The sequence below is a fragment of the Oncorhynchus tshawytscha genome, linkage group LG30 (assembly GCF_018296145.1).
Source record: "Oncorhynchus tshawytscha isolate Ot180627B linkage group LG30, Otsh_v2.0, whole genome shotgun sequence".
NCBI classification, from domain to species: domain Eukaryota; kingdom Metazoa; phylum Chordata; class Actinopteri; order Salmoniformes; family Salmonidae; genus Oncorhynchus; species Oncorhynchus tshawytscha.
In genome coordinates, this window is record NC_056458.1 from 25,827,692 (window position 1) to 25,853,695 (window position 26,004).

The following is a 26,004-nucleotide window of genomic DNA, read 5'->3' on the forward strand; positions in this document are numbered from 1 at the left end:
ATGTGCACCTTTGTGATTAATCAGCAATTTGAGGACCGTGTTGGTCCTCGCTGCCCCCCCCCCCCAATGTGCCCAGGAGACAGCGACTTACTGAGTTCAGGGCCAGCTCTGTCTTCTTGTTTTGCCTGTAAAAACAGATTATTATTAGTTCAGATGGTGACAAAACATATGTACAAAAAGCAAAAAGGAAAAATTCTAAAGGCATGGCCAAACTAAACCAAGAACCTCACGGCTTGCAAGCTGGGACAGACTGACGATCACCTTAATTGCCAGTATCTGATGTGCTTATCAACCAGGCTCAGCACCACGACAAGGTTGCTGCTGCCTCCTGGGGGAATGTAGTGTGGAAGTGTATCCGTCTATGTCCTAACACTAACCTCTCACCCAATATCATAATACTAGAAGAGAACAGTTTCCAGTCTGGTAACTGGAAGAGCATGCTGTTCCAACATGTCTAGACTATTGTGTTGAACATCCTCTTCTTCCCACCAAGCCTGCACTCTGGAAATCTGAAGCTACGCACTCCAGGAGACAGCATAACAGTGGTTAGATGGGAGAACTCACCCCTTTCCCCTGTCGATCACATTCTGGGTCTCTGTTATTGACCACAGTGAGGTATAGTGTGTGTCATGATCAATTTTGGCTGTTGTGAATTAAATCTATCAGTGGAAATATGTATTTTCAGTTGTGCCTTAGCCATTGAAATGCACTTGTAAGTTTTCATTTCTCTGCTATGAACTTTAAATATTTAGTGTAAAGATAATGAAAAAGATCAAATGTAGCTTTATTTGGCATTTTCTTGCAAAAAATAATTATAAAAAGGCAAGCATCAAATCACAAGAACTGTACTTAATTTACACAAGTTTGCAAGATCAGACCATTATAAACCAATAATGAACTGTGCAGGTCCAAACATTCCTGTCCAACGGTAGCTGTTTCATATAGTCAACAAAAACACATCACTCAAAGAAAGCGGTTGGGGTGGGAGGAAGCCGGTTTAACTGTCCCCTCAAGAAAAGTTTCTGTTTTCTGAGCCAACTGCACAACAAGCTGTTTTTACTGTTGGTGGTGGCCAACAGTGAACCTTTTTCCCATCATGATGGCCAGTCATCCACATACAGGCATCAAAAAGCGTTTCCCGTGTTGGGATCTGTCTTTGGGCAACATGAATATAATTCAAACAGTGTTATTAAATCCAGACCTCTTCCTTCCATAAGCATCAGAACACTACAACACAACTAAACCAGACTGAACATAAAAGGCACACAGTTGAGAGCAGTGTCTTTACTGGAGTCATACTACCAAAAGTCCACTATCTGCAGTCCTATGGCCGGATGTAAGCAGGCTGAACAAAATGGGTCATTTCAACTAAACACAATGACCACTAAAATATTACCTTAAAGGCAATATTTGGATCACAACATACAGTATTTGTACCAATTGAACTCTCCCCTTTGTGTACAATATCAAAAATCATAATACCTTTAACATATTCTGTAAATGATGCACGTCAGGCAGTCTTTGCGCTAGCAACAGCTTCTTCCATGCACATAACTTACAGTAAGCATCCAAAATGTATCACACACAAAATGAGCTTCAGGTCTCCTTGGCCCTCACCCAAATATAAAGAAATAAACAGCAAATCATAAAATAAGGAAACATTTCAGTGTATCTTACATCAAAGTGAGACAAATTTCCACAGGCACTGCAGATAACACAATAGGCCATTTCAAAAAAGACAATCGAAGGCCACAGCTACAAACGGTTCTTATGCCACGATTATTTACAAACAGTACAAGAGCTTGACAGTAATTCACAAGAGAATTACTCTGAAATTATGAGTTTTGCTGAGAAAATGTTGACGTGGCGTTTCTCCACGAACATATTGGTGGTCATTTATGGCCAGATTACCTCCATAAAATAATGTAGAATCGCCAAATCAAGGACCATGGATGAATAGCTAAAGTAAGTGACACCATAAACAGATAATACCATACCAAGTCTGAATTTGAAAGGTCTGTGTCAAAATATCTTAAATAATGAAATATATATATAATATATACAGTTTATAAAGTTTATAACGCACAGTTAATGAACGTCATCATCGTACACTTGAAACCGGCAAATGAGAGAGTAAAAAGGCTTTGGGGAAACAGTGTAAAATTACAACATGTAAAATGGAGCAATCAAAACATCCTCCAAACACCTTAAAATCAGTTGTGTGTGTTCCTGTGTGGTTTTGGCCAGATATGGTGAATACTGCTGAACACAAATGTGGGGAAAGTGATTAATTGGTTGACTCCTAATTAGAGTCCTAACTAATTTCCCCAAGGCTTCCAGTAGTCTAGCCTTGGCTTGTGGGTAGATTTGGTGGGGTGGCGAAGAGCTTCAGCTGGCTACGTCAGAGCTCAGCCCTCTGCATATATCACTTCCTCAGGTCCATGTACTTTACTCCAGGGAAAAGCACACAGGGAAAGAGGAAAGGGAGAAAAAACACCAACAAATGTCAATACAGTGGGCAATGCAAGATTCAAGAAAGACAGACAGTAAGCTACTTTAGCGTATAGCTTTCATATTCATAGTTACCTGGTCGTTGGGGCCATTCTTGTCACCGTTACCGCCCTTCAGAAGAACAGCCTCCTCGGTCTTGGTGTCAGTCTTCATCTCTACCACAATGCCATCTTTGTTAGGGTTCTCCTTAGTGCTGTGGATAGAGAGCACAAACTCAGTTTCCTCTCAATACTCCTCTCCAGTGAGCACAGTATCACATTCTTGGAGGCAGAAAGACTCAATTATGGATGAACATATGGAATACATTTACATAACACTTTTTCAAGTGCTCAGAGTGCTTTACATTGTAATTTACCCTCATCCACTACCTATGTGTAGCACCCACCTTATAGAACTAGACACAAAACCTGGCCCTAGACCAGTTGTTGAAGTAGAAAACTCACATTTCCTGCTTGCCAGATCGGCCACAGGGGATCTTGCCCTTCTTGTGGAGGAAGTAGAGCACACTGCCCAGGACGGCCAGCAGGAGGACACAGATGATGACGACCACGATGATCACACCATTTCCTTCAGCTATACACACAGACAGACAGGGAGAGGGGAGGGAAAACTCAGGTTAATGCTTATACCTGATCATGGAGAATCATCCGGACATGATATGTGTAAACATTTCCTGGTTACCTGTGCTGCCTATACATGTGTGACCAGTGACCCATAACCCCATGTGAGAGTGCCCCTAGCATACAAAACAAGTGAAAACATCCCTTGACAGACAACATAAGGCCAAAATGACTCAGATTTGTCTATATCAGCAGTTGTCAAAGCAGTTGTGACAACTTTTTACATCAGCAATTGTCACAAAGTGTTTGCAGTAAATAACCCAGCCAAGACCCCAAAGAGCTAGTAGAAGCAAAATCAGAAGCATAGTGGCCAGGAAAAAAAACTAGAAGGAAGAAACACAGAGAGGAACCCAGCTCAGATGGGAAGCCCATCCTCTTCTAGTAGGACAAAACATAGGAAGATGTGGAGGATAACCACTAGCCAGGACAGTCCACTCAGTAACATATTACATTTTTTCCAGGGAGTACTGGGATCCAGGTTGTAGAACAGTGTTAGAGTATGATGATATTGGTCATGATTTATGGGTCAAGTCATAAGAAGCAGATGGGAAACAGATCAAGGGCTCTATTCAATCCACATCGCGGAACTTCAGCTTTACAGGGTGATTGAAATTTAAAGACAATGTTCCTGCTTTAGCAGTGACTGCATTCACGGTAAACGCTGCATATGTCAGCACAATCGGAAATGACCTTTAAATGTATATGCAGAATCAAAAATATTAGTTAAATATTGATATTTGGTTGGGTTGTCAACAAAACAATTCAATATAACTTTTGTATTACAGTAAATAGCATAAAGTTAAGGCTATCTTACAAACGAATGTAACGAGCAACCTTAAAATGTGTAACACATCCATGGCCACATTTTTAAGTTACTATAACTATACATTTCTTATTAAGTAATCAGTAAAGTGTGCATGTTCGAGAGAGCATACATTGCAGGGTTGTAGAGATCGTCACAATTACTGTAATAATCTGCACAGAATCTTGAATTTGCACCATGTACATTTAATGTAATCTCAACGATATCACAATCTGTTGTATAAATAAACAAATTATCTGACATTGTATTCCCATTTGAACATTCCTGTGCTTTTAAAATGGTTGAAAGCGCAGTGATAGACATTTGGGTGACAATTAAACCAAAAATGAGACCTTGTTTTTCCATTGGAATTTGATTGTGCTTTTAGATAGTTGAACATTGGAAATACAACAAACTTTTGGCTATATTTTTGAGTGGGTGAATATAGGTTGTTGTAATCTCATAATGTCTCAACCCAATATTACTCAATAATCTATGTTGAAATGCGCCCAGTGAGCAGCTTCAACTCTCATGCTTGTGAGTGAGTGCTCCAGACACTGGGCAGAGAGCGATGTGAAACAGCCCTGGCCTGCCCCTCTGACAGAGCCATCAACACTTCAGTGCAATCCCCCCCGAGAAAATTAGTTAGTGCTCCTCCCTACCAGAACTACTAACACCTCTCTTTAAACATGGAGTAAGCCCTTGTTAAAAGGAACAATATAGGTTTATGAGAACTTCTATTGCAGCAGCTCAATAAAAGCAGTGAGACAGCGCATTAACTTCCAAGATTTAACTCAATATATGTGCTTTTGGCACTCAACCACTTCAAAACATTTCTCGAAATGCTAGACAAACAGCTAAAAACATTAGGTGTTGGACATCCTTATATTTTCCTAAGTGTTGTCTTTTTTTCCTATTTTTCTGTCACACATAATTTTCAATGTACCCACAGGCGATGAGCAGAGCCAATTCTCCCGCCTTTTCCTGCAAACACTATGGCCGTATGAAAATCATGAATTATTTAGTTGCCTTGTTGGCTAATCCTTCATGGTCTGGATTGGTGTGGATTCAGAAAGAATTTTTAAAAAGTTGAGAAAAAGTAAAGAAACAATCTAAAAGCGCTTCTCAACTGGATCAGAGTGATTCAAAGGTCAAGAAGAAGAGAAACAGTGCTGGAGCGTTATCCATAGTGGCATGGGTACGAATCCCACCCCACAAGTTCATGCTGTTTCCTTTCTATACTCTGTACTCTGTCTAACTTCCAACTGTCTAGGGTTAGGGTTAGGGGTATCCTCCTTTCGTGATCAAACACGCTCCTGTTCTAATCAGCAAGAATACAATAATAGCAAGATCTCAGTCTTACCAGGTGAGTAGGGTGCAGTTGAAGTGTCCATGGGAACTGTGGACAAGCAAAACAACACTTAAAATGTAAGAGGTTCCCATCATCAAATATATTTCCACATAATATGCCCATATACAGTATTCCATACATTCTAAATACAAAACATTAGGAACACCTGCTCTCTCCATGACATCAGGTGAATCCAGGGGAAAGCTATGATCCCTTATTGATGTCACTTGTTAAATCCACTTCAATCAGTGTAGATGAAGAGAAGGAGACATGTTAAATAATGGGCTTTAAACCTTGAGACAACTGAGACATGGATTGTGTATGTGTGCCATTCAGAGGGTGAATGGGCAACACAAAATATATAAATGCCTTTGAATGGGGTATGGTACTAGGTGCCAGGTACACCGGTTTGAGTGTGTCAAGAACTGCAACGCTGCTGGATTTTTCACACTCAACAGTTTCCTGTGTGTATCAAGAACGGTCCACCACCCGAAGGACATCCAGCCAATTTGACACAACTGTGGGAAGCAATGGAGTCAACATGGGCCAGCAACCCTGTGGAATGCTTTCGACACCTTCTAGAGTCCATGAGGCTGTTCTGAAGGCAAAAGGGGGTGTAACTCAATATTAGGTGTTCCTTATATTTTGTACACTCAGTGTGTATGCCTATATATTCCTATGTAGTGTACAGTATATGGCAGGGTGGCTTACTGGCACTGATGCTGAAAGACTTTGCCTCTGTGCCCATCTCGTTGGTGGCGTTGCAGAAGGCTGTGATGTCAGAGGTCACTTTGATGGACACCAGGCTGATTGTGCTGTGATCCGTGGCGCTGGTCAGCACCTCGCGCCAGCTCTGTCAACACACAAGCATACACACCTATGTCATGTCACCAGTCACACCAATATGCATTGGAACAGACACACCAAGAAAATTAGATGTTAATGTTTTAAAATCATACATTCATGCCATGTACAGTTGAAGTCAGAAGTTTACATAAACTTTAGTCAAATACATTTAAATTCAGTTTTTCACAATTCCTGACATTTAATCCTAGTAAAAGTGCCCTGTCTTAGGTCAGTTAGGATCACCACTTTATTTTAAGAACGTGAAATGTCAGAATAATAATAGGGAGAATGATTTATTTCAGCTTTTATTTCTTTCATTACATTCACAGTGGGTCAGAAGTTTACATCCACTCAATTATTATTTGGTAGCATTGCCTTTATATTGTTTAACTTGGGTCAAACGTTACTGGTAGCCTTCCACAAGCTTCACACAAACAGTTCTATTTTTGTTTCATCAGACCAGAGGATCTTTCTCCAAAAAGTACGATCTTTGTCCCCATGTGCAGTTGCAAACCGTAGTCTGGATTTTTTATGGCGGTTTTGGAGCAGTGGCTTCTTCCTTGCTGAGCGGCCTTTCAGGTTATGTTGATATAGGACTCGTTTTACTGTGGATATAGATACTTTTGTACCTGTTTCCTCCAGCATCTTTACAAGGTCCTTTGCTGTTGTTCTGGGATTGAGTTGCACTTTTCGCACCAAAGTACATTCATCTCCAGGAGACAGAACGCGTCTCCTTCCTGAGTGGTATGATGGCAGCGTGGTCCCATGGTGTTTATACTTGCATACTATCGTTTGTACAGATGAACATGGTACCTTCAGGTGTTTGGAAATTGCTCCCAAGGATGAACCAGACTTGTGGAGGTCTACAATTTTTTTCCGGATGTCTTGGCTGGTTTTCCCATGATGTCAAGCAAAAAGGCACTGAGTTTGATGGTAGGCCTTGAAATCCATCCACAGGTACACCTCCAATTGACTCAAATGATGTCAATGAGCCTATCAGAAGCTTCTAAAGCCATGACATAATTTTCTGGAATTTTCCAAGCTGTTTAAAGGCACAGTCAACTTAGTGTATGTAAACTTCTGACCCACTGGAATTGTGATACAGTGAATTATAAGTGAAATAATCTGTCTTTAAACAATTGTTGGAAAAATGACTTATGTAATGCACAAAGTATATGTCCTAACAGACTTGCCAAAACTATAGTTTGTTAACAAGAAATTTGTGGAGTGGTTGAAAAATTTGTTTTAATGACTCCAACCTAAGTGTATGTAAACTTCAGACTTCATTCAACTGTAAATATGCCCACATAATCTATTAAATACAAAAGTATGTGGATACCACTTCAAATAGTGGATTTAACTATTTCAGCCACACCTGTTGGTGAAAGGGGTATAAAATAGACAAAAATTGACAGTATAATGGCCTTAATGAACAGCTCAGTGACTTTCAACGTGGCACCGTCATAGGACGCCACCTTTCCAACAAGTACATTTCTGTCCTGCTAGAGCAGGTCAACTGTAACTGCTGTTATTGTGAAGTGGAAACATCTAGGAGCAAGAACACTTCAGCCCCGAAGTAGTCAGCCACACAAGCTCACAGAACTGGACCGCTGAAGTGCGTACACATCGTCTGTCATCGGTTGCAACACTCACCACCGAATTCCCAACTTCCTCTGGAAACAACTTCAGCATAAGAACTGCTCATCGGGAGCTTCATGAAATGGCTTTCCATGGCCAAGCAGCGGCACACAAGTCTAAGATCACCATGCTCAATGCCAAGCTTTGGCTGGCAAACTTATTGTTATTTTATTGTGTTACTTTTGATTACTTTTTATTACTTTTTCCTTATTATTTCGTAAATATTTTCTTAACTCGTTCTTGAACTGCACAGTTGGTTAAGGGCTTTTAAGTAAGCATTTCACGGTAACCTGTTGTATTCGACGCATGTGACAAATAAAGTTTGATTTGATTTGAACACCATCGAACACCTTTGGGATGAATTGGAACGCCGACATCGAGCCAGGCCTAATCGCTCAACATGAGTGCACGACCTCACTAATGCTCTTGTGACTGAATGGAAGCAAGTCCCCGCAGCAATGTTCCAACATCTAGTGGAAAGCCTTCCTAAAAGAGTGGAGGCTGTTATAGCAGCAAAGGGGAACCAACTCCATATTAATGCCCATGATTTTGAAATGAGATGTTCGATGAGCAGGTGTCCACATACCTTTGGTTATGTAGTGTACGTTAACTCTGCCAAGCCCTGTTTTACCTGGCTGCCAGTGACCGTCCAAGAGATGGTGGGCAGGGGGTGTGCATGTGCCTCACAGCTCAGGTTCATCCACTTCCCAGCTCCCTCCTCCATCTCCACCTCCCTGTCAGCATCCTTCATCTGGGGAGCACCTGGGGGACATATTATAGACCCTGCTAAAGACCGCTTGTTAGGTAAGAAAACATCTGATCTGACAAACTCAGTGTTTCTCAATCTATTCCTGGTGGGAACCCCAGGGTGGAAGCACATTTTTGTTGTATGACTTTACTAATCACACCTGATACAACTAATCACCAAGGAGTGATAGTGTTGGGCTAAAGCAAAGATGCGTACCCCCTGATGGGGGAATTCCTCAGAAATGATGGTTTGGTGACTAACCCTGGACGATGATGTGGACAGAACCAGAGGTGTGCAGTCCAGGCAGAGAAGGAACAGTCACCTCACACACGTACTCTCCTGCTGTGTCATAAGTGGCATCCTGCAGAAACAGCATGTGGCCTGTGCCAACCTGCAGCCCATTCTTCACACAGGAAGAAAAATAGTCCACAACTGAATAACAACACATGATTAGCTACATTTGGCAAGCAACATGTTTATGTCAGTCTTATAATTGTGTTGCATTTAAAGCACTAAGTTGGTGCTTATTACAGGGTGCATTGTACCTTGAACCAGACAGTGAAGGTTTCCAGAGAAGACAGAGCGTTGCAGGTAGCAGTCAGACTCTCTCCTTTGAACATGATCTCTGAGTCTTTGGGCACCACCAGGGCTGGGTCCAGATCTGGAGAGAGAAACATGATGTGAAAAAGAAACATGGCTAAGTGACATGCTGGTGTGTGGTCCATGCAACCTTATTCCAATCAAATGTTTTCTTGATTTGAGTTACACCACTGCAAATCATAATATTTATCGACTGTGAAAATGTTGACATCAATTAAATTATCATAGCCCTTTCCTGCAATCAAATTACCTAGTGGACTCACGGGTGGAATGTTATTCATATTTTTCATAATTAATAAACATTTGTTTGTTTTTTACGCTGAAAATCCGGTGTTTCTATGTTCAACAGTTTTGTTATATTTCAGTGTTCAGTGATGTACAGTGCCAGTCAAAAGTTTGGACACACCCACTTTTAATTGTTTTTTAAACTATTTTATACATTGTAGAATAATAGTGAAGACATTAAAACTATGAAATGACACATATGGAATCATGAAGTAATCCAAAAAAAAGTGTTAAACAAATCAAAGTATATTTTAGATTCTTTAAAGTAGCCACCCTTTGACTTGATGACAGCTTTGAGAACGCTTGGCATTCTCTCAACCAGCTTCACCTGGAATGCTTTTCCAACAGTCTTGAAGGAGTTCCCACATATGCTGAGCACTTGTTGGCTGCTTTTCCTTCACTTTGCGGTACAACTCATCCCAAACCATCTCAACTGGGTTGAGGTCGGGTGATTGTGGAGGCCAGGTCATCTGATGCAGCACTCCATCACTCTCCTTCTTGGTAATATACCCCTTACACAGGCTGGAGGTGTGTTGGGTCATTGTCCTGTTGAAAAACAAATGATAGTCCCACTAAGCCCAAACCAGATGGGATGGCGTATCGCTGAAGAATGCTGTGGTAGCCATGCTGGTTAAGTGTGCATTGAATTCTATATAAATTATTGACAGTGTCACCAGCAAAGCACCCCCACACCATCACACCTCCTCCTCCATGCTTCACGGTGGGAACCACACATGCGGAGATCATCCGTTCACTTAGAACCAAAAATCTAAAATTTGGACTCATACCAAAGGACAGATTTCCACCAGTCTAATGTACATTGCTCGTCTTTCTTGGCCAAGCAAGTCTCTTCTTATTATTGGTGTCCTTTATTAGTGGTTTCTTTGCAGCAATTGGACCATGAAGGCCTGACGTGTCTGTTACTTGAACTCTGGGAAGCATTTATTTGGGCTGCAATTTCTGAGGCTGGTAACTGTAATGAACTATTCCTCTGCAGCAGAGGTAACTCTGGGTCTTCCTTTCCTGTGGTGGTCCTCATGAGAGCCAGTTTCATCAAAGCTCTGAATTAATTTTTACTTCTGCGCTTGAAGAAACTTTCAAAGTTCTTGAAATTTTCCGTATTGACTGACTTTCATGTCTTAAAGTAATGATGGACTGTTGTTTCTCTTTGCTCTGTTCTTTTCATAATAGGGACTTGGTATTTTACCAAATAGGGCTATCTTCTTAATACCACCCCTACCTTGTCACAACACAACTGATTGGCTCAAACGTATAAAGGATTAAAGAAATTCCACAAATGAACTTTTAACAAGGCACACCTGTTAATTGAAATGCATTCCAGGTGACTACCTCATGAAGCTGGCTGAGAGAATGCCAAGAGTGTGCAAAGCTGTCATCAAGGTAAAGGGTGGCTACTTTAAAGAATATCAAATGTATAATATATTTTGATTTGTTTAACCCTTTTTTTGGTTACTACATGATTCCATGTGTTATTTCATATTTTTGATGTCTTCACTATTATTCTACAATGCAGAAAATACTAAAAAGAAAGAAAAACGTTTGAATGAGTAGGTGTGTCTAAACTTTTGACTGGTACTGTATATAGTAGTGTAATATTGGGATGCACACTCTAAATTAAATACATTTCAGCTCTATAGCTGACATGGTACAGTTGTCTTCTTTTTTGTAAGCCCCTAAGTGTATACTTTTGTTTCAAAGTACATTTGTTTAAGACTACCAAGAAACACTCTGTGTCACCCTGATTTATCCCACTGCAATAAAAGGTTCATGAGTAGTTAAGTGATGCAGTGACAGTGAGTGAGTGGAAGACAACAGCAGAGCTGTCTATCTTGGTAATCAAATTATCGATGGTGTGAAACTCAGTCAAGCAGCTGACGGACATTAATACTCTTAGTATCAATCTCAGAGAAATTCAACCACTTCCAGTCCAAACCAAAAGAGCATAAATACATGTGTGTGCATGCACATGTTTCAGTGTGTGCATGTGTTAGCTAACTCACAGTGGACAATGAGCTGCACGTCTCCCATGACCTCCTCGTAAGTGTCCAGATCCAGTGAGCGGCACTGGTAGACCCCACTGTCCCCACGCGTCACCTCCCTCAGCACCAATGTGTCATCGCTGGCCTCCAACGCTGTCTCCTGCTCCTGAGAGGGGACGACATCAGATTTACACTGTCATATTACAGGATCTACATTTAGGCTAATAAATCTTTGATTTTGGGACGAACTATCCCTTTAAGTCACACCCAAACAACAGCTGAATTAGTCTGGTTACTGTGAGCTACATAAACCCTTTAACATGTTCCTGTGACCCTCTAAATGACCAAACCATGCCTCTATTCACATCCCAGTCTTGAGACCCAACAGGGGAACCCCCCAAATGTGTTGTTGTGGTCAAATGAACACACAGGAATGAGAAATGTTGATCTCCAGTCAGTCACAGACCTTGAAAGGGTCTAAAGATTTATTCCAGAGCCACAGGATCAGACATGATGAGCTCCTGTTCACAAGGCCTACACTTCTACTCCAAGGCCTGAGTCTGCATATAAAAAAACATTCACAGAAAGGAGGGCCCTTCTTACTTGTTGTCGGTTGAACGTGAAGGGCGGTGGGGGGTTGCCATCGCCTTGGCAACGGATCTCCACAGTGTCCCCCTCTTTGACCAGGCCCTGGGGGGATTCCTTCCACAGCTCGACAACGGTTGTGGGGTCTGCGGGACAAAACCCAGAAATCAACGTGGCTATGCAATGCCTGGTAGTCACTAGGCTAATCAGCTTTACAAGCCAGTCATTTACTCAGCATTGACAACAGCAGAGTTTGTGTTTTGTCATTGCTGTCATGGTATGCAAAATTGGTTCAAACAACACTAGATATATTGAGAAAATATTGTGGGCTAAAATTGAAGAGCGCCAAAGATGGGTGGGTTTGGGTTACATTAGTTGGACTACTACTTTGACAGCCCAGAAGCTGTTGACTTGTTTGAGGTAGGCTGATATCATTTCATAGGCTTTAACTTGGGTGTTGTAGAGAGAAACATCAGTGACCATCCTACTAGTTTCATGGTAGGGACAGTCATAAAAACAATTGGAGAGCACCATTAACACAGTGAAGTAGTATTAGCTCTAGTTAGCATTACAGTCAATTTATTATTTTTTATTTAACCTTTATTTAACTAGGCAAGTCAGTTAAGAACAAATTCTTATTTACAATGATGGCCTAGGAACAGTGCCTTGTTCAGGGGCAGAACGACAGATGTTTTACCTTGTCAGCTCAGGGATTTAATTGAGCAACCTTTCGGTTACTGGCCCAATGCTCTAACCACTTGGTTACCTGCTGCCCGAAAGCATGCTGAGTCAGCATAAGTTGTGTGGTTAGAAATAGCATGTCTGGGGTATAAGATATGGAGTTAGTTGGGTCCTTACAGTGCACAGTGATGTTGATGCCCTTGGACTCAGCCGTCCTCACAGCTCCTGGGACGTAGTAGCTGACCTCACAGGAGAACAGGACATCCTTGTCCTCTTTGGCAACTTTATATTGCAGCTCACTCTGGACCGTGTAGAAGCCACTGGACTCACGGGTCACCAGAATTACCACGTTGATCTCTGGGAGGGGTGAGAAAACACTGATTTAGCTACCATTACAGGCTGGTAGATAGATGATATCCGGAAACAATTCTTCATGTAACGACAACTTGTAGTATTTCAGTGACAGTTGTGAGTATCACCACATGGAGTCAAAACAAGATAATTGCTTGACTAGTTTTTCTCCAATAGTCCATTAGTGAGAGTGGCAGTGAAGATGTTAAAACTGCTCTAAGATCGGTTCTTTTGTATTGGTATTCCTGCTACTCACGGCCATGCGTGGGGGTCAGTGGGCTGATGCCACGGTACCAGGTGATGTTGGGTCTGGGGAAGCCATTCCTTGCCTCACACGATGCAATCTGTACACACACAGAGAATAAGATTGCTTGTTCAATGGTGCTTTCATGGACTGAGAGCTAAATTGAGATGTACTCAAGTGGACTGCCTAATGCCTACTCTTGATGGCAGTTCGTTGGTCACAGAGATTCCAGCATGGACACCTTCAATTACTGGGGCCATTGGAGGATCTGGAATAAAATATAAAATGGCATTATCAATGCAAACAAGCATTCTATCAATAACCACTGAAACACATGGTAATGGGCAGAGCATGTACTCATACTGTATGTGCTGTAACCAAATCCTCTATCATTGGGATAACAAGAAATTAACACACAGAGATGAGTTGGGGCTCCTGTGTGGCTTTCAATGCCAGGGTTGAGGGTTAAATTCCCAAAGGGGACAAGTAGGAGAAAGAAGTATGAAAATGTATGCACTCACTACTGTAAGTCTCTCTGGATAAGAGCTTCTGCTAAATGACTCAAATGTCAAATGGTCAGTAGAGAGATGAATTGGATCAAGCACAAACAGATCTGGACCCCCCCCAGGCTTGGAAGAGATTGATGCTCCAATGTCTTACCGAACACCCTGAGGTGGGTCTTGCCTTCTCCGTTGCCTGCAGCCATGCCGTTGACCTGGCAGAAGAACTCCCTCTCGTCAGTCAGCTGGACATCCTGGATGGTCAGCAGCACACCCTCCTTGTCCCCGATGTTGGACACCGTGATGCGGCCTGTGAAGTCTGTACCATCGTCCACTATCTGCTGTGCATTGTCACCGTAGTAGATCCGCTCCCGGCTACTGCTACTGGGATTCCTCTGTAGGGAAGGAGATAAAAAATAATAATAATAATCATTTGGTGCTGATATTTGTTCTGTTATACACTTGTACAAGCGAAAGTGCCACCAGGCATAGGTTGAGTTCATTTCATTCAATTTAGAAGATGAAACTAGGTTGAATGGCAAAAACACCTTGCACCGTACATTGAAACAAATTGGTGTGTGTGTGTGAGATACATAGAAAGAGAGGGGGGTGCAGATAATGGTCCAGAAGTACTCACCACAAACCACTGGATCATGAACGCTCTGGGCTGCTCACTGAAGACGTACTGGCAGGGGATGCCTGCTGAGTCGCCCAGGTACACCTCCACACTCTCCTCCATGGTCATGTCCACCTTGGCCCAGGCTGCAAAGAGCAAACACAACACCCCAGTCAGTATCTTGTCTCATCAAGGACCACAACAACATGTCTGGCAGGCAAAAAGCAGGCTTTGAATATTCACGTTTTAGCATTCAGTTCAATGTATTATCTCCAAAAAAGTGATTTCAAAATACTATTATTTATTGCCACTTTTGGGCCATTCTATAATGACACACAGGCAGTGTGGGAGCCAGAATGTTTACTCTATTGCAAACTGATGGATCATCTATGGATCAGTGGGACCAGTGTTTTAACCGGTGTGAGAACTAGACTATGTGGCTGGCTAGCAGAGGGGAGAGATGTTACAATGTGTGGAATGTGTGAAGCAGGGTCCACCCTGGTCCCTCCAGCAGCACTGGGCAGTGTCCAGCACTTAAGCGAGTCAGCCGCCAGCACATAGAAAAGGCTTGATTTACACACAGATTGAAGAATTACTGCAATGTTCCCTGTTAACCTGCAACAGAGCCAACAAACTAGCATAAAACTGTCCCATCAGAATCGTCATGGGAACCACCAGACACAAGACAGAGTTTGACCTATAACAGTGTTAAAGACAACTGTTTTTATAGGATGTGGAATCTAGCACTATTCTTGCCAGATCTGGGAAGTTGTGTAGGGTCACAGAGCTACCCAAAGAAAAGTTCTATGGGTTGCTATTGCAGGGTTTTGTCATTTGAAGTACAGTGCCTTGCGAAAGTATTCGGCCCCCTTGAAATTTGCGACCTTTTGCCACATTTCAGGCTTCAAACATAAAGATATAAAACTGTATTTTTTTGTGAAGAATCAACAACAAGTGGGACACAATCATGAAGTGGAACGACATTTATTGGATATTTCAAACTTTTTTAACAAATCAAAAACTGAAAAATTGGGCGTGCAAAATTATTCAGCCCCTTAAGTTAATACTTTGTAGCGCCACCTTTTGCTGCGATTACAGCTGTAAGTCGCTTGGGGTATGTCTCTATCAGTTTTGCACATCGAGAGACTGACATTTTTTCCCATTCCTCCTTGCAAAACAGCTCGAGCTCAGTGAGGTTGGATGGAGAGCATTTGTGAACAGCAGTTTTCAGTTCTTTCCACAGATTCTCGATTGGATTCAGGTCTGGACTTTGACTTGGCCATTCTAACACCTGGATATGTTTATTTTTGAACCATTCCATTGTAGATTTTGCTTTATGTTTTGGATCATTGTCTTGTTGGAAGACAAATCTCCGTCCCAGTCTCAGGTCTTTTGCAGACTCCATCAGGTTTTCTTCCAGAATGGTCCTGTATTTGGCTGCATCCATCTTCCCATCAATTTTAACCATCTTCCCTGTCCCTGCTGAAGAAAAGCAGGCCCAAACCATGATGCTGCCACCACCATGTTTGACAGTGGGGATGGTGTGTTCAGGGTGATGCGCTGTGTTGCTTTTACGCCAAACATAACGTTTTGCATTGTTGCCAAAAAATTCAATTTTGGTTTCATCTGACCAGAGCACCTTCTTCCACATGTTTGGTGTGTCTCCCGGGTGGCTTGTGGCAAACTTTAAACGACACTTTTTATGGATATCTTTAAGAAATGGCTTTCTTCTTGCCACTCTTCCATAAAGGCCAGATTTGTGCAATATACGACTGATTGTTGTCCTATGGACAGTCTCCCACCTCAGCTGTAGATCTCTGCAGTTCATCCAGAGTGATCATGGGCATCTTGGCTGCATCTCTGATCAGTCTTCTCCTTGTATGAGCTGAAAGTTTAGAGGGACGGCCAGGTCTTGGTAGATTTGCAGTGGTCTGATACTCCTTCCATTTCAATATTATCGCTTGCACAGTGCTCCTTGGGATGTTTAAAGCTTGGGAAATCTTTTTGTATCCAAATCCGGCTTTAAACTTCTTCACAAGAGTATCTCGGACCTGCCTGGTGTGTTCCTTGTTCTTCATGATGCTCTCTGCGCTTTTAACGGACCTCTGAGACTATCACAGTGCAGGTGCATTTATACGGAGACTTGATTACACACAGGTGGATTGTATTTATCATCATTAGTCATTTAGGTCAACATTGGATCATTCAGAGATCCTCACTGAACTTTTGGAGAGAGTTTGTTGCACTGAAAGTAAAGGGGCTGAATAATTTTGCACTCCCAATTTTTCAGTTTTTGATATGTTACATTTTTTTTAAATATCCAATAAATGTCGTTCCACTTCATGATTGTGTCCCACTTGTTGTTGATTCTTCACAAAAAAATACAGTTTTATATTTTTATGTTTGAAGCCTGAAATGTGGCAAAAGTTCGCAAAGTTCAAGGGGGCCGAATACTTTCGCAAGGCACTGTAACAATGAAATACGCAATAGTAATTGAATTGTGTTACAATCATGTTTCACACTCATGTCTCGTTTGAAGGTCACTTAAAAAATTTGCTGGTAATGTTGCTCTCAAGCTTCTTCCCACGACATTGGAGCTGAGCCACACAAACACTCTCTGAGACAGGCTTAAAATACGTGTTGTTTTTGTTTACCACATTGTTATTGTGTTCTCCAGTAGGTAGCCTCCTCCACCCAGATCTCTATCTACAGTGATACCCTGTCTGAGCCAGACAGACGGAGACATGCCCCAAATGAAGCCTCCCATTCATGGTGGAGAGATATCCTTGGTGCAACAGCAATCCAACAGACTGACTTGTCAGATATGACCCCTACTCTGTCCTCTCCCTCTCTACCCCTTACATCCCCCTCTTTCTGGCTCAAAGACATATATCTAGCCTGATCCTAGTCCACTGGGGCCCCCATGCCCCTCTACACCCCCTCTTCTAATTCTTCTCTCTCTCCATCTCAACCCCCCTCTCTTTCTCCCTCTCTCCATCTCAACCCTACCTCCCCTCCCCAACCCTCTCTTGCCTTCATCTTCACTTCAGCATGGAGAGAGGTGTAGAGACTTGAGAGAGGCTTCCTGTTAATTGGTAACGTGGGAGATGGGGGCTGGTGCTGGTGGGGTGCCGTGAAGAGCAGACATTGGCAGGGGTTAGGGGGTGAAGTTGGTACAGTGAGTAGTCTAAGAGTAGGAATGCCAATGTCAAAGACTAGGGGGGCCAGGGGGGTCCTGGGTGAGCAAGAGGGAATGGAATTGGAATCGGCCTCGTTCATTGTTTGTATGGTGTGTGGGCAGGGGGTGTGTTGCGGGGGCGTATGTGTCTGAGTATGTCTGTCTGTGTCCAGGCCCATAAGCCACAGAATGTTGAAGATTTGCACTTTCTGGAAGTATTTTCAAACTTGTTTTGTATATTCAGATCTGTCATTATAGATCACGCAAACACACACGCGCGCAAGCGCACACACACGCGCAAGCGCACACACCCCTTATTAAACTCACAGTCACATACCGGTGATCCTATTGAGCTCTCCCACCAGCATTGTCAGCCTGCTTTTCCCTGACTACCCCTTCTTTATCCCATCCACAGCGCAATGCAACCAGTCTGCTCTTTGTGGCCCTGCTTGGTGGGGCTTTGCACTGTGTCCATTCTCTGTCTCTCCTCTGGTCTCTCTCTCTCTCTCTGTCCTTTGCTATGAGCTGTGAGGCTCAAGGCTGTGTTCAGCCAGCCGTGACCCTAAGACGCACATGCCATTGTGCGCTTCAGAATGCATTTTTCCATCTCAGAGGTAAGAGGGAGTTTGTCATGTACGGCAGCAGGGTAGCCTAGTGGTTAGAGCGTTGGACTAGTAACCGAAAGGTTGCAAGTTTGAATCCTTGAGCTGACAAGGTACAAATCTGTCGCTCTGCCCCTGAACAAGGCAGTTAACCCACTGTTCCTAGGCCGTCATTGAAAATAAGAATTTGTTCTTAACTGACTTGCCTAGTTAAATAAAGGGAGAAACAACCAAGGTTGTTTGCTGTTTATCTTCTGAACTGTGGTGGTTTAGCTCATGATGGAACAGGAGAGGAGGTGAAGTTGATGTAAAAGATTGTGTCTCTTGGGACTAATCCGGTTAACATGGGGACAGAATATCTACTCATCTGGAGATTTGACTCCAAAGCCAACACGAGCTGCCTTATCTACAGACACACCAGCAGAATACCTGACCTATAGACACACCAGCAGAATACCTGACCTATAGACATGGGGCATCACAGCTCCCCAGCCAGAGTGTTCCCTGTTAACACAGAGTCTGCTGGCTGATGAACACTCCACCAGTCTGGAAACAGCCACAGGATATTCGGACGTGTTGACAGGGCCCGTAATGAAGCCCAAAACTGCTAGGCTGTCACAGAGGCGGAGGGGGTGTTTGTGTGCATGTGTGTGTATCGAGGAGAATTACAGTTTGTCCCGTTCTTAGATAATGTTGCCCATTGAGTCCAACCTGCATTGTTAACGGATGGGGCCTTGCAGACTATAGCACTGAGACAATGGGAAGTGCTGCCTGGATTGTTTGAGGGGAGTCTTGCATACAGTCGGTCATTATGCAGACAATAGCATCAGACGCTAATCACAGTAGTCACAACATTAGCTTATGTGCACCGCCCCTCTCTCGCTGACAAAGCAGATCAGCTTGGGTTGAAGGCCCAGCTGAGCTCCACTAAAGCTCCAGCTGTTCCTTGTCATCCTCTTTATCCACGGCAACAGACCCACCCTGCCTCTGCCAACCGCTGACAACAACACACATAATCATCTGTAACAAGAGAAATTAAAGTTATTTAAATGGGAGATATAGCATAATCCCTAAATGTCTAGGCAGTCATGAAATGGTGCCATATGTATGTTGTGGCTGATAAACAGTGCCCTATGTATGTTGTGGCTGATAAACAGTGCCATATGTATGTTGTGGCTGATAAACAGTGCCATATTATGTGGAATCTTGCTAACATGGGGAAAGGAATGAATGTGGGGGTAGGCCTATAACGTTTATGTGCCTAGGGTCTCATGTTGGTTTTCCTTGGCCCTGACTCCCTGAGCCTGTTTCTACTTAGAGGCCTTGCCTGCATCAACTCCTCATATAGATCATGGACACACCTTCCAAATAGGAGTTGTTGTGCTCAGGCTTTCTATTGATTCCTATTGACGTGTTATCCACTTAATTCCAGAACATTGTTCTAACACTCACATCTTTAGAGTCACCAAAGCCTATCCAGGCAATGGTGATTCCTTCTGTCGTTCTTCAAACACTAGGTGTTCTATGTGGTGTGGTTTGAAAATGGCAGCCCTGGTAGTTCTAAACCATCTCAGGGAGTCAAAGGGGTCAGTCGGTGGGGTTGGTATGTAACCTGGGCTGACAGTTAGGCAGTGCTAACCCTCTCAGAACTATGAACAGCACCCCCTGGTTCCTCTGAAACACCTGGGGGAGTCCACATAGTACCCACCTGAGATCAAAGAGAGCCCGAGCTCTGCTCTGCAATCTGAGTGCTGTGTGATGCACACACACATTGTGAAAGCACATATCCCTAGACTGGAGTAATAAGACCCCTTGACCTACTGAGCTCCCCTGGCTTTGTGAACTACACTCTGGCACAAATCTCCCCAGGAGGGGCATTCATTCAGATGGCAGCAAAGAGAGGGTTAACGTCAACTCTTTCCAAGAGAAAATACTGGAAGTGGTGGTCTACATCAAACATGTAAATCCCTCAAAGCGGGCAGGCCGCCGTGTGTGCACATGAACTTGACACACAGAATCCCCTTGCACAGGCAGGCAAGCACATTTGCAGCCCCCATGCCAGAGCCAAGCGAACACACACTCCAACACAACACAAACATACACTCTCTGTCACACACACCAAACATCCTTCTCAGTCACACCCCTTACAGAAAAACCACATGATTTTACATAGAAAATCACATTTTCACATTACATTTTCACGTGATATCATGTGAAAATCTGTTTTTGGAACATTTCACATGTGTAGTTTCATGTTATCACGTTGCTTAACACATTAACATCACATAAGATCATGTGATCACATGAAAATGTGTTTTTGGAACACTTCACATGTGTTTATGCAAGGGACACCACAAACAGACTCTTTTTCACAACTTAAATGTAAACATCAACCTCGACGTGCACATAAGCCCTTGTCACGAACCTGGGTGTCAGTAAAGGGTTTATGCAATGACGGTTGAACCGTAGAATACCATGCAATGACGGTTGAACTGTAGAATACCATGCAATGACGGTTGAACCGTAGAATACCATGCAATGACGGTTGAACCGTGGAATACCATGCAATGACGGTTGAACAGTGGAATACCATGCAATGACGGTTGAACCGTGGAATACCATGCAATGACGGTTGAACAGTGGAATACCATGCAATGACGGTTGAACAGTGGAATACCATGCAATGACGGTTGAACCGTAGAATACCATGCAATGACGGTTGAACAGTGGAATACCATGCAATGACGGTTGAACTGTAGAATACCATGCAATGATGGTTGAACCGTAGAATACCATGCAATGACGGTTGAACCGTAGAATACCATGCAATGACGGTTGAACAGTGGAATACCATGCAATGACGGTTGAACCGTGGAATACCATGCAATGATGGTTGAACCGTAGAATACCATGCAATGACGGTTGAACAGTGGAATACCATGCAATGACGGTTGAACCGTAGAATACCATGCAATGACGGTTGAACCGTGGAATACCATGCAATGACGGTTGAACCGTAGAATACCATGCAATGACGGTTGAACAGTGGAATACCATGCAATGACGGTTGAACCGTAGAATACCATGCAATGACGGTTGAACAGTGGAATACCATGCAATGACGGTTGAACCGTGGAATACCAAAACACAATGGCGTGCCAATGTGTTTTGCTACTTGTTACGCATATTCAAATGTGTTCCTGCCTTCAACAAATATTGCGGATCCTAATGTTTTTTAAACAGCTGTTATTACTCCCGGTGGGTTAGTAACGTCTTAAGCCTCGACATTGCTTCTTGCCCGTGGCGAAGCCCTCCTCCTTGAAGGAGTAAAATAATGTTTTATTTACACTTCTAACTAACATGCTCCACTGTGAACGATGGGTTCCAGGCCTCATCAATATCAAACCCCCAGTGTTTCTGAGGTCAGACATGCATGTTGGTTAACTATCAGCGGGTGCTTATAATTAGAGGTCATGGATGTCCATAATATGTTTGAGTAAAATTTTTAAGGTTGTTTAAGTGTAAATTGGTTGACATCTTTGACAGGCTTACATCATTCATCTTTAAACCTTGACTCTGAATGGACTTTCTTCTCCAGCTTCTTGGTCCTTTTGGCTTTTCTCAACATTTTGCAAAGCATAGTCTCCCCAGAGATCATAAATATAGCCACAGGTCATATGATCCAAAAAGGAGCTGAAAAATGTACGGCAGTCAAGAGTGACATTCACATGCGTTTCCAGGTAGACGACCCGATGCTGATTAAGGTGATTCTGATTCTATCTTGAATTAAAATCACAAGGAATGACAGACAAGCTTGACTGACATTAAAGCAGAAAGGTCAGGTGTCCCATTGCAAAGATACAACATATCAGACGTTAGCTTGTGATGTTATTACAACCCTATAAATAGAATCCCTGCGTCACGTCAGCTCTCTTGACAGCAGCCTCACAGAAACCTGACAAAAGAGATCCTTGTGTCTGCCCTCAGGCCAGTGGTTAGCAACATAATAGCTACTCTCAGAGAGGTCCAGAAGGAGAAAGTAAAGGGTGGTCCAGAAGGAGAAAGCAAAGGGTGGAGGTGGGGAATAAATCCCACTGGCCTTAGGTGGCTTTATCTTTACTTTGGAATAAGTATTCTATGTATTTTTGGCAGGAAATACACTGAAAACCATCAAATGGACCAGATATAAAGAGCACTATGATTTTCAATACAACCTTGCCAATAATCTGACTCCAACCCCTCTAGCACTACTCCAACACTTCTCCACCTCCACCACACACACACACACACACACACACACACACACACACACACACACACACACACACACACACACACACACACACACACACACACACACACACACACACACACACACACACACACACACACACACACACACACACACACACACACACACACACACACACACACACACACACACACACACACACACACAGGCTGCTGTCTGCCTGTGTGTGATGCTACATCAACCAACTAAACCCTCTTGTCCTGACAGAACTCTCAGCCCACTTCTACAAGTCACACAACAAAGGCCCATCTGCATTTACCCGTTCTTTTATCCCATCGATCAGACGTCAAGATGCTGTCAGCCAGGCAGAGCCACACCCGAGATGAGGATCAACCAGCAGCATTTCTGCAGTCCTCTGAACCCCCCGCAACGAGGGCTTAATGCCCTCAAAGAGAATAGCAGAGTGATCACACGTGCACTACAATGTTAATAAGGGTACCCCAAACCCAACCCCCCCATTCTCAAACTCCCGGCTGTCAGCTAATGAGAGCCTTGGCTAGTCTGAATTATAATCTTTTATTTTAAAGGGATTCTTTAAATGGGACTTGAGATAAACCTGGTTTTGTGGATTATGGATTTTGCACTACCTCATCACATGCGCTGCTGTTACTGTTTGTCTATCCTGTTGCCTAGTCACTTTATCCCTACCTACACTGAGTGTACAAAACATTAGGAATTACTTCCTAATATTGAGTTGTACCCCCTTTTGCCATCAGAATAACCTCAATTCGTCGGGCCATGGACTCTACAAGGTGTCGAAAGCGTTCCGCAGGGATGCTGGCCCATGTTAACTCCAATGCTTCCCACAGTTGTGTCAAGTTGACTGGATGTCATTTGGGTGGTGGACCATTCTTGATGCACACGGGAAACTGTTGAGTGTCAAAAATCCAGCAGCGTTGCAGTTCTTGACACATTCAAACCGGTGCACCTGGCACCATACCCCGTTGAAAGGCACTTAAATATTTTGTCTTGCCCATTTTTTATATTTTTTACTTTATTTAACTAGGCAAGTCAGCTAAGAACATTCTTATTTTCAATGGCGGCCTAGGAACAGTGGGTTAACTGCCTTGTTCAGGGGCAGAACGACAGACTTTTTACCTTGTCAGCTCGGGGATTCGATCTTGCAAACCTTTCAGTTACTAGTCTAACGCCCTAACCACTAGGATACCTGCCACCCCATTCACCCTCTGCATGCCACACATACACAATCCATGTCTCAATTGTCTCAAGGCTTAAAATTCCTTCTTTAACCTGTCTCCTCCCCTTCAACTACACAGATTGAAGTGGATTTAACAATTGACATCAATAAGGGAACATAGCTTTCACCTGGATTCACCTGATCAGTCTATGTCATGGAAAGAGCAGGTGTCCTTGTTTTGTACACTCAGTGTATATGCACATATCTACCTCAATTACCTCGTACCCCTGCACATCGACATGGTACTGGTACCCTGTGTATATAGCCAAGTGGGGCTGGGAGATATGGTCAAAATATCATGTCACGGTATTTTTAAAAAATATCACGGTATTTTATGTTTTTGAATAATACAAGTTTGAAATTTGCTTTATGAGTAGTACGTGACCCTTGGGTGGCAACACATACATTCTAAGTGATCGTTTTATACCGTTCAATTCAACCCAAACAAATGTTCAGCATTTTCATCCATTTCTGCATTTCCTGCACTCTGAGATCATTTCCACATTGCCACGTAGGGCTGCACGATATGGACAAACAATCTAGGTCTTGTTTTAAACAAATGTTGCAATTGCGATTTGACTTGGAATGTAGAGCAAAACACTGTGGTGAACTGTTGGAATCATAGAAATAGAATGATTATTCTCATTCTAAAGTTAGAATATAATAGTGGGCACTTTGAATACAGTGTTGTTTGACATGACAACAAATGAAAATGCCAGGGAAGAGTTATTGTGAAAGGGTAGGAACTAAAGTGTTGATAAGTGTTTCCTAGGAGACCCTATAATCTTTGGCTACATTGAAGTTTTTTTCTCTTAGCTACTTCATGTAGCTAACATATTCATGCTTTGCGTATTCCTCTTTGATTTAGAAGATACAGTTGCATAAACAGTGTGCTAATTTAGGTCTACACCATCGATGGTATTATCAGGCTGTATAGCTAATTACTTTTGCGCTGACACATTTAGGCTAGCAATTAGCGTTAGTGGCTAACACGATTTAGGCCCAACTTGCTAAGAAAAGACTAGCTGTTTGCAGATGTAAGAAACACAAACAAATAGTGTAATTATAGAACGCTAGTGGATTTATACTAAGAAGCAAAGTGAAAACAGCATCGTTGTCATCAAAATTGTTGTATGTACTGCATTGACCATGCAGACTGAATGCAAGTGTCTCGTGGTCAAGGAACAACAAATGCGCTGCATTGTTGGGAAAGGCCCGTAAGTAAGCATTTCACTGCTAGTCTACACCTGTTGTTTACAAAGCACGAGACAAATAAAATGTGATTTGTTTTGAGTAGATGAGTTATTTTCGTGTTTAAATTAAGATGTGCAGTTTTAGAGGTACACAGCCCCAAAACAAACTGTGCTTTGGGAGACAGGGCCTGATTAGGCTTCGAATGGCTCGATTTGGACTGAAATAGTAGCTCAAGCTCGACAGGAGAATTCAGTGTTGTAAATGTAATGAGGTTTGGCACGGGAAAGGGTTGTGTGTGAAATCCTACTGCCTGGAGCAGTTTCAGCTGCCTACCAATCCCAAGCCTCTCTCCCCACCAGCACCAGCAAGTGAAAAAACAACTGTTGGTTTCCTCCTCACACCCCTCAGTGTATTATACTCTTCGTACCCAGTTCGCACTGTCATCTCTCTAAAGCACTGTTTACAGCAGCCACAAACAGCCTAGCACTAAACGACAGGACTAGAAGTCCTACAACGACTTCTGTTTTCACAACCAAGTACCAACTGCCCATGTTTCCCATTGAAACAGATTCTCAACTCCAGGAACAAAAAACACAGCCTCCTTTACCTTGACTAAATCCACTACCAGTCAGACAAAGTCAAGCTCAATGACATATAAACTGTTTTCATAACTCCAAGCCACGGACTTTCATATCAGAATGTTGAGTGCTTTCCCTTTCCTATCTACTGTACATCTAGATTTGTGATTGGGACTAAATCCTCTGTGGAGGGAATAATAATAACAGCTCTTTATTGACTGAGTGCCGTGCCAAGACCTTGAGAGGTCTGCTGGGTGTCCGCTGGGTGACCCGTGTCACGCTGTGCCTGGAAAGAGGACAGAGTAGTCCTGAGTTAGATAGAGAGGTGGAGTTCATGCTGACATGGGCAGCTGCAAGAAAGGGAACATCTGTCAGATTCACATGCTAAAGATAGGCACAGCTGGGGACAGGGAACTCTCTTATTGACACCTGCCGCCTGGCCATTTGTCAAGTGATTTAGTGGGAAACGGTAGAGGGGGGATTGGGGGTGGTCAGAGGGGGAACAAAGGTGAGAAAGTAGAGGAGAGGCAGTAGACCACACACAATGACACACTGTTCTTTATC

General features: G+C 43.0%; 1 protein-coding gene across 2 annotated transcripts in view; it reads right to left on the reverse strand.

Moving 5' to 3' along the window:
- Positions 1-767: 767 nt before the first annotated feature.
- LOC112228510 (cell surface glycoprotein MUC18) overlaps positions 768-26,004 on the reverse strand; it is a 62,281-nt gene continuing 37,044 nt past the window's right edge. Inside the window, exons 2-16 of one of the 2 annotated variants that reach the window (XM_024393886.2) lie at positions 14,400-14,524; positions 13,923-14,157; positions 13,460-13,530; positions 13,275-13,362; positions 12,845-13,024; positions 12,005-12,132; positions 11,423-11,567; positions 9,062-9,177; positions 8,778-8,919; positions 8,400-8,530; positions 5,996-6,137; positions 5,297-5,332; positions 2,955-3,084; positions 2,587-2,704; positions 768-2,446 (exon numbers count right to left, since the gene is read on the reverse strand). In XM_024393886.2, the coding sequence (XP_024249654.1) occupies positions 2,426-2,446; positions 2,587-2,704; positions 2,955-3,084; positions 5,297-5,332; positions 5,996-6,137; positions 8,400-8,530; positions 8,778-8,919; positions 9,062-9,177; positions 11,423-11,567; positions 12,005-12,132; positions 12,845-13,024; positions 13,275-13,362; positions 13,460-13,530; positions 13,923-14,157; positions 14,400-14,524 (1,808 nt within the window). In that variant the 3' untranslated portion in view covers positions 768-2,425. Of the gene's footprint in view, positions 2,452-2,586; positions 2,705-2,954; positions 3,085-5,296; positions 5,333-5,995; positions 6,138-8,399; positions 8,531-8,777; positions 8,920-9,061; positions 9,178-11,422; positions 11,568-12,004; positions 12,133-12,844; positions 13,025-13,274; positions 13,363-13,459; positions 13,531-13,922; positions 14,158-14,399; positions 14,525-26,004 lie in introns of both variants that reach the window. The other variant, XM_024393887.2, reaches the window with a different exon arrangement.